Source organism: Ursus arctos, unplaced genomic scaffold (assembly GCF_023065955.2).
Source record: "Ursus arctos isolate Adak ecotype North America unplaced genomic scaffold, UrsArc2.0 scaffold_24, whole genome shotgun sequence".
NCBI classification, from domain to species: Eukaryota; Metazoa; Chordata; class Mammalia; order Carnivora; family Ursidae; genus Ursus; species Ursus arctos.
Genome location: NW_026622919.1, coordinates 15,924,935 through 15,937,652, shown reverse-complemented (window position 1 = coordinate 15,937,652; position 12,718 = coordinate 15,924,935). Strand labels below are relative to the sequence as shown.

At 34.1% G+C, this 12,718-nt stretch overlaps 1 protein-coding gene across 1 annotated transcript in view; it reads left to right on the top strand.

The window, feature by feature from the left end:
- EFCAB13 (EF-hand calcium binding domain 13) overlaps positions 1–12,718 on the top strand; it is a 174,298-nt gene that overhangs the window by 137,986 nt on the left and 23,594 nt on the right. The window contains exons 43-48 of the mRNA XM_044389151.3: positions 541–594; positions 694–747; positions 1,546–1,641; positions 3,687–3,749; positions 4,631–4,732; positions 7,987–8,091. Of these exons, the coding sequence (XP_044245086.2) occupies positions 541–594; positions 694–747; positions 1,546–1,641; positions 3,687–3,749; positions 4,631–4,732; positions 7,987–8,091 (474 nt within the window). The remainder of the gene's footprint in view (positions 1–540; positions 595–693; positions 748–1,545; positions 1,642–3,686; positions 3,750–4,630; positions 4,733–7,986; positions 8,092–12,718) is intronic.

The following is a 12,718-nucleotide window of genomic DNA, read 5'->3' as shown; positions in this document are numbered from 1 at the left end:
ATTATCCAATACTCTGCTTATTTTAGATCATTTATAAGTTAGAGTTTAAAAATATCCATAATGTTAAAGATGATTATTTTTAATATATAGGAATACATAAATTGCCATTTAAAACATGTAAATCAAGAGGCTCATCTCTCATAATTCTTGCCATTCGGAATAAAGAAAATTAATGGTTATTTTTCATTCCATTGAGATGCCTTTGGTTAAGACCTCTAGGAAACAGGAGGAGGAGGAGGGATGTAGAGCTATACTAGTAGAGGGAAAAAAGGTGGACTCAGAAAAAATACAACATATGGAAGTGTTTTGCTTTGGCATGGTAGGTATTAATAATTGTCTCAGGTGCTAAAGAATTGATAGATTTGCCATACATATTAAGAATTTGTTTACATTTTTTGTTTTTTTTTATTTCTAGAAGATATTAGGTAAATTTTAGGAGCAAATTATTTTATGCTCTTTATTTCTGAACTTGGATATTTGGTATTATTTTAGCTTGTCTAGATATTTTCTCTGTGAATTGTGTGTTTCTTCCATCTACAGCTAGTAGAAATATATATAAGAATAGGTTGCTGACTTGTCCAGAAGATATAAAAGGTGAGTGAGATGCAAATTGAAAAGTCAGATTGAAATTCTTGTGGTTTGCTTTTTTTTCTTATTAAATATTGCTAAATTGTGTGTTTCTTCCATCTACAGCTAGTAGAAATATATATAAGAATAGGTTGCTGACTTGTCCAGAAGATATAAAAGGTGAGTGAGATGCAAATTGAAAAGTCAGATTGAAATTCTTGTGGTTTGCTTTTTTTTCTTATTAAATATTGCTTCCTGCCATTCTCATGTATATTTCCATAATTAGTTTTAATATATATGTTCCTATTAATTAAATCACATTCTGTTTTATATATATTTTTTATTTAAAAGATGTTTTAAATATTTAGGTTTACCTCGATTTGGGATGTAGAAATTATAAAATTTAGACCTAGCTATAAAAATTTAAGATAGTATACCTTGAAATACAGTGACCAAACTGAACTCGATTTGTATAGATATTTATATTAAAAACTGTTAGATTCGCTGTTTTGCTGTCAAAATTAACCTGAGTGGTGGGGCGCCTGGGTGGCACAGCGGTTAAGCATCTGCTTTCGGCTCAGGGCGTGATCCCGGCGTTATGGGATCGAGCCCCACATCAGGCTCCTCCACTATGAGCCTGCTTCTTCCTCTCCCACTCCCCCTGCTTGTGTTCCCTCTCTCGCTGGCTGTCTCTATCTCTGTCGAATAAATAAATTAAAAAAATCTTAAAAAAAATTAACCTGAGTGGTTTCTCAGCCCTATTTCAATGTATAGTTATGCAAGCTTATCTTCAATATTGGATGTATTGGATATAAATGAATAGATTAATTTTAGTCCATTAATGACTCTCCTTAAACACTTAGGTGTCCTCAACCTCTTTTTCTGATGAAATTAATAACCACTATATATAGGAATTAATCTTGTATTTTGACTTTTGTTTTAATTTACTCATGTCTTTCTTTTTTATGGAATTGCAAGTCAATGATCATGAGCTTGACTCTATCCTTGAAAACATGGCAATCAAACTTGCAACTGAGGAACTTAATGATCTTACACCAACTCCACCAGTTGATGGTGAGTGATTTAGATATCATTGTACCTTTGTGAAAATTTGGTTTTTGAGGCTGAAATTTTTTAATGTAATTTTTATTTTGTTATATTAGTCACCATACAGTACATCCCCAGTTTTTGATGCAATGTTCCATGATTCATTATTTGCATATAACACCCAGTGCGCCATGTGATATGTGCCCTCCTTAATACCCATCACTGGCTTATCCCAGTCCCCCACCCCCTCCCCTCTGAAGCCCTCAGTTTGTTTCCCAGAGTCTGATATTTTTTTATACGACTTATACGACTTATGTAGCTGAATTATAAGAATGATTTTTTTCTCTTAACATATTAATCTAAAGTTGGTACTTTTTCACTATTCATTTATTCAGCAAATATTTACTGAGCACTATGTATCAGGTGTTATCCTAAGTGCTAGAGATACAATAAATATAATAAACATAGTCCTTGACCTAAGGAGTTTAATGTCTAGTATATCACAATTCTTAGTATTCTAGTTGAAGCTGAGAATGTTGCTTTCACAGGAAAAAGGCTACAGGGTTTCAGCCCATATGTATGACATTTTTTCTAGTTATATATAGGCATGGACCACCATATCCTTGGACCAGATTTCATGATTCAGGGTCAGAATTATAGGTATTAACAAAAATATTAATTAGGATTGAGGTGTGGTGAATCACAGAGTAATCCCCACTTTAAACAAACTAAAATAGAGTATGTTTAGCTGGGCACAATCCCATGAGATCAAGAAATATCACCTAGAAACATTTTACTGAATACTGCCTCTTACATGTAAATACGTTTTTTTCATATGATTCAAATGCTATTTAGTTATATCTTTGCCATGGGTTTCATACCCTTCTAATAGGATGAGGTTTTTTCCCGAAAAGATATTGTTATTAAATCATTCCTTATTTTCCAGTACTATTGTGTACCAGTGAAAAAGATGTATTTAGTATTTGCTTATTTTCTTTATGCTTTTAAGTTTCACCGGGCTATCAGGAAAAAATAATTAGGTGGTGCTATCAATAATTGTCAGATAAGGTAATTTTTAGCTTCTCACCTAGTTTAGTTAGTTTAGAAACTATCTGGGTTGTCAGATAAAAGGCAGAGTAAGAGCCACCAAAAACCTCTCTCCTACATAGATGCATTGAGAAAACTGGCAAAAATTATCAAAATTAAAATTTTCAGGACTGGACATTATCCAAAGATTTGCTGCAGTCTGGGGAACATTTTTTTAAGAAAAAAAGACTGAATCTCCGTAAGAATAGTGAGCTTTGTGATGTTTTAACTTGCCCTATTCCCATCCTCTGTCTTACAGCTCCATAATAGTTTTGAAAAATAACATTCTATATTTGCAGTGAAAACTAGTAGCCTGGAAGCCACTGGAGGGAACAGGCGGGGAGTGGAGCTCTTTCAAAGCCTTGTTCCCTAAGAATTTTCATTATTTGGTCTTCCTTGGAGTGAGGCTAATATGTTTCCCTTTATGTATGAATTAATGAATGGAGAATTAATGAGTGTGGGAAGATGAATCAAGAGATGAACTGAAATAAGCAGAAAAGAATAAGAAAAAAATAATCATTTAGAGTAATAAAGAACTAATAGCTATTGCTGCAGTGGTAGAGTAATAATTAGTCACCAGCCATTCTGAAACGGACACTGATTAAAAAGAACAGAGAGTACATTAGTAAAAGAGATGAAACGAGAATTCTGGTTTTTACTTCTTTTACTCTCGGTACCTGTAGGAGTTTTGTGTTCCTGCCAGAACTGAAAGTTTGTAGAGAAAACATGGGTAGCATGAATTGTCCTAAGAATTTATGAACTAGTGTGGCATCACAAAATGTTTTTCCTAGACTCTTAGAGTCCATTTTGCTAATACAGACTGAATCCTAGAAAGCCTGAAATTAAGAATTGAAAATGTACTCAAATAGTGGAAATACTGGACTCTCCTTGGAGTTTTTTCACAGCTTAGGTACTTTATGTTTTTATTCTAAAGCTGTCTTTTTCTGGATCCCAACTAAGCCTTTTTTTCTTCTTTTCTTTTACAGCTAATGGGAAGTTTGGTGTCAGTATCTTAACAGATGGAATGGATGCAGTAAAAGCTATTACAGGTAGCATCTTAGAATAACACCTAAGAGAAAGATGCTACTAGAAATCTGAGGATCAGATTATTTTCATTAAGTTATAATATAATGCTCTTTCCACATTGTGATCGTATGGACTTTAAAAATCTGTCTCTACACTTCTTTAAAAAAATGTTTATGTATAAACGCCTATAGTTAGATATTAGATTATCAGAACTTTTAGCAATAAAACTTCAATGCTCTTTGTTGTCTCCAAAGTCATTATCTAGAGTCTTTGCCAGTAATTAGCATATCCTCCTTTATGATGGGAAAGCTAAACTCCAGTTCAACACAGTAAACAGTGAAGGGGATTTTGGTAAAGTTAGAGGTAATCTCAAAATTACGTAGTAAAAGTGCTGATAAAACTGTTTAGATCAGCAATCTCTGTATCATTCTAATTTCCTGCAAAGTTTATACTCATAATTGCATGCTCTGTTGCCTTGCCTATCATTCGGAGATTATACTAGACTTAACAAGAAAGTTTATCCTTCTGAAGGCCCAAAGGCCCATTTGTTAGGTTGGGTCTCTTTTCATCCAGCAGTTGGCTGTAATGCTGCAAAGACAATTTTTTTTGTTTGTTTGTTTGTTTGTTTGTTTTTTAAAGATTTTATTTATTTATTCGACAGAGATACAGACAGCCAGCGAGAGAGGGAACACAAGCAGGGGGAGTGGGAGAGGAAGAAGCAGGTTCATAGCAGAAGAGCCTGATGTGGGGCTGGATCCCAGAATGCCGGGATTACGCCCTGAGCCGAAGGCAGACGCTTAACCGCTGTGCCACCCAGGCGCCCCGACAATTTTTGTTTTAATTATATGGAATCATGATATCATTCACAATAATGCCAGAAGTCTTCGTTTCTTTTACTTTGAAGGAGAGGTTGATGTCAATGACATGAAAAAAGTTCCAGGAAACATGGGGAGAGAACTCAAAGATAAGAAACATAGGGAGTTGGTGAACAGTCTGCCAATCGATGGTGAGAATTTCTATAACAATTCTATTTCCTATCTAAGTGAAAATGAAAGATTGTCCAAAAAAATCTTTTAGAAGGTGTTACTGTTTTATCTTAAGAAGAAATACCAACTGTGTCATCTCATTTTTAGTTTGGGAATCAGTTGGCTCTAGTCAGAAATTCTATGACCATGGTTGAGAAATGCTGGCTATTATTCTTGAATCCATTGTAAGTCCTAAAGTTTTAAATGGGAATTAACAAAAAATGGAGGTTTTGAAAGGTGTTAAATGGAAATAAATGAGAAATCACAAAGAATAAATGAATGGGGAGTGTTCTGCATGCTAGAGACCCAGCAATAACTGTCTTAAGGTGCCCATAAATGAAGAGTGGACTTATTTGTTTCAATTCACATACTTTTTTAAATTATTGGGAGTAGATTTGTACTTTAGGGAGATATAAAGTCTGACTCTGTGAAATGATGGCTTTTCTATTACCTTAATGAATCTTCATATCATTTTGGTGAGATTTTGATCTGTAACTTTCTTAAAGCTGATTGATTTATCAGAATAGGCTAATGGATGGCATGAAGGCCTTTTTTTTAGTTAATTTATTTTTAATTAAAGTATAGTTAACATATATTAGTTTCGGGTGTATAACAGTGATTCAACAACTACACACATTATGAAATACTGTGACAAGTATAGATATCATCTGTCATCACACAAAGTTATTACAATATTATTGATGATATTCCCTATGCTGTGCTCTTCATCCCTGTGACTTATTTTCTTTATAACTGGAAGCTTGTACCTCTTAATCTTCTTCACCTGTTTCACCTATCCCCCACCCACCTCTACTCTGGCAACCATCCGTTCTCTATATTTATAAGTCTGGTGTTATTTGTTTTGTTTTTTAGATTCCACGTGTAAGCAAAATCATATGGTATTTGTATTTTTCTGTCTCACTTATTTCACTTAGCGTAATACCCTCCAGGTCCATCCATATTGTCATTAATGACAAGATTTCATTCTTTTTTTTATGGCTGAGTAGTATTCCATTGTCGTCTACCAGTGGACACTTAGTCTGCTTCCGTATCTTGGCTATTGTACAAAATGCTGCAGTAAACATAGTGGCACATATATCTTTTCAAATTAGTGTTTTCATTTTTTTTTCTCATAAATACCCAGAAGTGGAATTACTAGCTCATATAGTACTTCTATTTTTAGTGTTTTGAGGAACCTCCCTACTATCTTCCAGAGTGGTTGCATCAATATACATTCCTACCAATAGTGCACAGGGGCTCCCTTTTCTCCTCATCTTCACCAAAACTTATTATTTCTTATCTTTTTGATACTAGCCATTCTGAGTTGTGTGAAGTGATATCTCATTTTGGTTTTGATTTGCATTTCCCTGATGATGAGTGATGCCGAGCATCTTTTCATGTGTCTGTTGGCCATCTGGATGTTCTTTTTGGAAAAGTATCTATTCAGGTCCTCTTCCCATTTTTGAATTAGATTATTTGGTTTTTTTGGTATTCGGTTGTATGAGTTCTTTACGTATTTTGGATTTTAACCCCTTACTAGTTCATTTACAAATGTCTTCTCCATTCATTAGGCTGTCTTCACATTTTGTTGATGGTTTCCTTTGCTTTGCAATGAAGATCTTTAAAAATAAAAAAAGACATATTAAATTTTGAAACTTGCCACCTTTCAAATATTTCGATAACACATTTATGCTTCTTTTAATCCATTTGTACTTTTGTGGACAATCTACATTATATCTTGGGGGATGAAGTTCCATAATTTATAGAAGGTTTACAGTTTGCGACAAAAAAGAAAATAAGTCTAGTCTGAAGAGTGATTAATAAACAAAAAATTAGGGCACCTGTGTGGCTCAGTCAGTTACGCATCTGCCTTTGGCTCAGGTCATGATCTTGGGGTCCTGGGATTGAGCCCCACATTGGGCTTCCTGCTCAGTGGAGAGTCTGCTTTTCCCTCTGCCTCTGCCCCTCCCCCTGCTCATACTCTCTCTCTCTCTGTCTCTCTCAAATAAATAAATAAAATCTTTAAAAAAAATGAAAAACAAAAAAAATTAGTAATGGTTGAGGAAATTTACTCAGAAGAAGAAAAATTTCTCTGGGTATCATCAACAACAAAAAAATCACACTTATTAGATGGAAGTATGAAATTTGTTATCCCCACAACTGTATTTCACTGAGCAGTTCATCAATTTTCTTTAATCCTATATGGACTGATCAAGGGAAGAGATTTTATTCCAACTCTATTATTGAACATCTTTTAAATATCAAAGAATTTATTTAGCTATTGTTTTTGTGCTCAAACTTATAACTATATTATATAGGAATTAATAATTTGGGTCACATTTAAGAGTCACTAAATTTTGGTCTTCTTCTTCTCAATTTCCTAAGAGATGGGGATGAATAATATCAACAAATCGTACACTCTTCTGGAAAACAGGTTGAAATTACAGAAAAGAAATTTAAAAATCTGAGACCAAACATGCAAACTAACACTGAACATTTAATATAGCATTGAGCCATTCAGAAAGTCTTGGGTTTGTGAAGTCATGGAAATAATCTCTAAAGCTACTAATTTGGCACTAAGAAGACATTTTAAAAACTCACAGAAGAACACATCTCTAAATAGAAATAAATGCTATCCTAAAACTTTATGTTAAATTTATTATATCAGCAACTTCTTTCACTATGAATCATAAGCAATGCTGAGGTTTCTAAAGGATACAAAAGGCCAGAGATTCAGGGAAAAGAAAAAAGCTGGGGACAGGGAGAGTGGAAATAAAATGAAAAAATGTTAAATTGAGAAATCAAATATAGGTCTACACAGCAAACACTGAAGTGAAGGATTAGCAATTGCTCAGCAGAAATGATCTGGGAGTTCAGGCAACTGAGAATGACTACTTGTTCTTGTTTAGAACAATGCGATCTGTGGTCCAACAGCTCTAGGTGCTAAACTATACCTTAGGCACATTTTGTGCAGGTTGTCCTAAGATAAGGTAAAAGCAAATAGGTTCTAGTTTTATCCATCCTATTAAATTTTTCTGAATAATTAGAAAAGTCAAATGAGTCTTAATAGTCCTTTTTAAAATGTTAAATGATAATACAAAGACATGAGTTATATTTTCTATTTTTTTAATCATTAACACAGGCTAATTAAATTTAAAATATACAGGTGAATGTATTTTTAATATTTTGGAAATATTTCATTTTTCTCATTTTCCATCCCTATTGCTTTCCTAAGGAGGGAAGCTTAATGTGAGTAATTTGGACAGCATTCTGGGGGAAATGAGGATTAAGCTCCCAGAAAAGGAATGGGAAAAACTGACAGAAAACCTTCTACTTAATGGTGAGTATTTGAGAAATGACTGTGCCTTTGAAGGGAATTTGTGCTTGTGAACATGCATATGAGAATTTCTAAAACTAGTGACATTGGCACTCAGAAGATATTTTGTAGATCTTCAGGAAGGATTAATTCCTAATGTAAAAGTAAGTCCTATTTCTTCATTTTTATAAATCCCAGGGAGTAGAATGAAGTTCTGTCTTCATTCATTGTTTCATTTAACACTCTCTAGAAAAACTTCTTTTCCCCCCACCATCCCTATATTCTGAAAATGTTCAGACTTATATCTTCAGATCAGTTTTCTCATTCAAATATTGAATTGTGTATTTGAATTTCTATAGGACATGTCTATGACCGTCCCCCAGACATCATAGATTTTGTCAGAAATTGAGTTCATAGTTTTCATTGTGGTATTTGACCTAAGCAGCCACATGGGGCCTTTAGAAATATGTTGGGGGCATATTTGATCGTCACAAATGGTTGTCACCAAGTGATTGTAAGAGTCGGCACTGTTAGCATTAAATTCCATAAGTATCAGGGATACTAAGTGCCATGCAATTCAAAGGACTTTTCTACATGATGAAGATTGTTCCTGAAGAAGATGCCAATGGCATGTCCAGTAGTTGAGAAACACTGGCTCCTGTTTTCATACTCTTTGACAATTTTGGTACCATCATTATGACCCTAGTAATATAAGCTAAAATCCTCAGAGGCAACCTTTACTCACCTCACTCTGACTTAAATCATTGTATTACAAATGAGTACCACTCTTCCCTTCTATAAAATGCTAGCTTCTTTTGGCAGACACTATGGCTGATCCTTCAGTGTGCATATTTATCCCTCTCCCAACAAAGTATCTTTTACATATTAGGTATGTAATAAATATTTAATTACTGAATGGAATAAATAAAAGGAGTTTCTACCCCAAATGAGAGGTAGACCAGCAATACTGGGTAGTGATAGTACACTATTGACAGATGCCTCAAATGTTTGCTGACTTTTGTACTTAAACACTTTATAATAATCTTATACCAGTTGTTAGTACCAAATGCTCTCGCAGTTATCCCACACACAGTCCATTGTCTTCTGACGTTACAGGAAGTACTGTTATCCTGTTTGCATTTAGGAATTCATGTTCTCAGGTAAGCTTGTAATCCACTGCAGTCTATTCAATTCTCAGTGATATGGTAGGAAGACAGTTTCATATACAATATAGAGATGGAGACGGAAACTTGTTTTCTTACTTCCTTCCGATTTCTTCTTTGTCCCCATTTTATCCCCAAGTCATTCCAGTCTGAGTCACTGGGTGTTCCTTTTTGGGTTATAATTTACTTTATTAGGACTAATTATAATATCATTATAGTTAGTAGAGTTATCAAAGGACTTAGTGAGTACTCAGATCACCCCAGAAAGAAACCCCATACCCTATAACTCTCACCCTTTTACTCTCCCCCACCACCCCACAAGTCCTAGGCAACTACTAATCTATTTTCTGTCTCTATAGACTTGCCTATTCTGGACATTTCATATAAATGGGATAGTATGTTGTCTTTGTGACTAGCTTCTTTCAATTAGTATAATGTTTTCAGGTTTATCCATATTGTAGCATGTACCAGTATTCCATTCTTTTTTTATTTTCAATTTATTGTGGTAAAACATACATAACGTAAAATTTATTATCTTAACCATTGCCAAGTGTAGAGTTCACTGGTATTAGGTACACTCACATTTTTTGTGCAACTGGGCAACCATTACCGCCATCCATCTCCAGAATTCTTTTCATTTTGTAAAATTACAACTTTATATTTTATATATATAAATATTTTATATTTATATTTATATTTTATTTTAAATATTTATATATAAATATTGATATATAATATATATAAATACTATATATTATATATATATATATAAAACTTTATATTTTGTTTATATCCATTAAACAAAAACTCTCCATTCTCCCCTGCCTCCAGCCCCTGGTAACCATTCTACTTTCTGTCTGGATGATTTTGACTACTCTAAGTACCTTACATAAGTGGAATCACGTAGTATCTATTTTTTTGTGACAAGTTTATTTTACTTAGCATAATGTCCTCAAGGTTCAACCATGTTGTAACATATGTCAAAATTTCCTTCTTTTTTAAGGCCGAATAATATTCTCCTGTATGTATATACATTCATTCATCCATCAGTGGATACTTGAGTTGCTTCCACATTTTAGTTATTGTGAATAATGCTGCTATGAACATGGGTGTACAACTTCATTTCTTTTTGTTGCCAAATAATATATTCTGTTGTATGTGTATATATTTTGTTTAAACACTATGAGTTAATGGGCATTTGGTTCTTTCCACCTTTTGGCCATAATGAACATTTCCAAACATACACAAAAGTACAAAGAGTAATATAATGAACTCACATATATCTATCACCTAGATCCAACAATTACAAAGATTTGTTACACTTGCTTCTTTTTTTTTAATTTTTCTGGCTGAAATAGTTCAAAGCAAATCCCATTTCCTTTTGTCCCTACATACTTCAGTATGCATCTCTTAAAAATATGGACCATTTTTTCCATAACTGCAATACCATTATATAGTTTAATTTTAAATTTCCCTTCATATCTCTAAAATATTCTTTATAGTGAGTTTGTTCAAATAAAAAACCATACAAGCTTTACACACTGCATCTGTTATGACACATGAATCTCATGTAATCTACAGCTGTTCCTCTACCCTCTCTTTTTCTCTAGGCACTGATTTTTTTGAAGAAACTGTTGCCAAATGTCTTACAGAATTTCCCACATACTAAATTTGATGTTTTCTCATCTATCTTGTTCCTCTATCATCTGTATTCCTTATAAACTAGGAGTCAGCTCAAATGGCTTAATTATTTTCAGTTTCAACATTTTTTAATTTTTTTTTTTAGTTTCAACATTTTTTAAGAATACTTCATAAGTAATACTGTGTACTTCACATTGCATTCCATCAGGAAATACAGATCTAGTTTACCTTTTTGAAAATGGCTATACAGTTGTCCAGAATTATTTACTTAAATTCTGTCACCACTCCCTTGAGTTTGAGATGCCATCCTTACTACATACTTGATTTCTATAGGCACTTGTCTATTTTGGGAATTTAAATTCTGTTCTATTGGTTTCCTTATTCATGTCCTGAATTGCTTTGAGTATAATAGCTTTATAATCTTTTAATATTGGTCTAACCCCTCACTCCCCAGCCCTCATACACACACACACAGCTCCTCACCTCCACCCTCCTACCCTGGTTCTGGCTATTCTTTATGGAAACACCTTTTTGGTGTGATTTTTAATAGTAGGATATTGGTTTTTCTTTTTTTGCCCCATCTTCCATTTGCTGTGTAACATATTTCCTAGTGAGAAGATTGATTTCTTAGGGTTTTGAAACCACTTAGTTTATCAGACGACTTATCACATATGCATGTTTATTATCGTGCCAAGTTAAAAATCCCAATATAATGAAGGCATATAGCACACTATTTTTTCTTATTTTCTTTGGTGCAGAAATATTGACTATCCTTTCAAATTTTAATTTAACACCAAAATCTTCCACATTCATTATAGATCCGCATTATTCTGAGTCAAGATTAGACCATTGTGGTGATGTGCTCACTTGGCTCTAGCTTGGGCCTCCATGGGTGTAGATGATGCCATATGTGCTCAGGAGGTGTGCACCAGTAAGAATGCCCCATGGACATCCTGAGCTGCCCACTAAGCTCAGGAAAGTGAGACAGCACCTCTAAGCCAATGGTTGCCTCAAGGACTTGCCTGCAGCCCTAGATTCACTAGTAGGTGGAAGATGAATTCCATGTGGTTCAGGGTCCCCTCCATGTTCCCATATAGGTGCTTGTTTCCTTCCTCCCTCATTCCATCGCCTTCCCCCTTCTTTTCATTTCTAAATTGTTTTTTTCTTTTTCAGCTATACTGGGTCATTTTGTATTGTGTCCTGTTTCCTGCAGATACTTTCTAGCTTGTTTTCTATTCCTTTAGACATAGTAAGCATAATAGTTTTATAATTTGTGCCTGATAATTTCTAAATCTGAAGTTTTTGTGACATGTTTCTGCGGCCTATTATTTTTGCTTATTCTCTGTCAGGTAATTTGTTTCATTCTGTGTTTGATTATGAGCTATTTTCCTGGACAATTATTGAAATAACGCTTTGAGGCTAAGGATGGAAGCACATTCCTAGGGAATACTAGCTTCTGCTGGGCATTTGGACAGAATCACCCACACTCCATGAGGCCGTCATTACAATTCAAATCCAGATGGAACAAATACCATTCCAGCAGAAGCAATAACAGTGTTCTGCTCACTTCCCTAAGTTTCTGCTTTTCATTAGATTTTGCAGTAGTAATTCCTTACTCTCTTATCAGCTTTTCAGTACTTTTGAGGAAATGCTTTTTACATTTTATCCAAGATTTCAGTTTCCAGCAGGCAGCTTTGTCTGAATAACAGAGGCGTCCACATAAATGGAAACAGAATTTGATTACAGATATTTGTCAGGAGTTGAGGCATCTAATCTGGGAGTTCAGGAAAAAAAAAAAAAACCCTCATTGTCAACCATATTTTGATTTTACCCTTTGGTGTAAATGA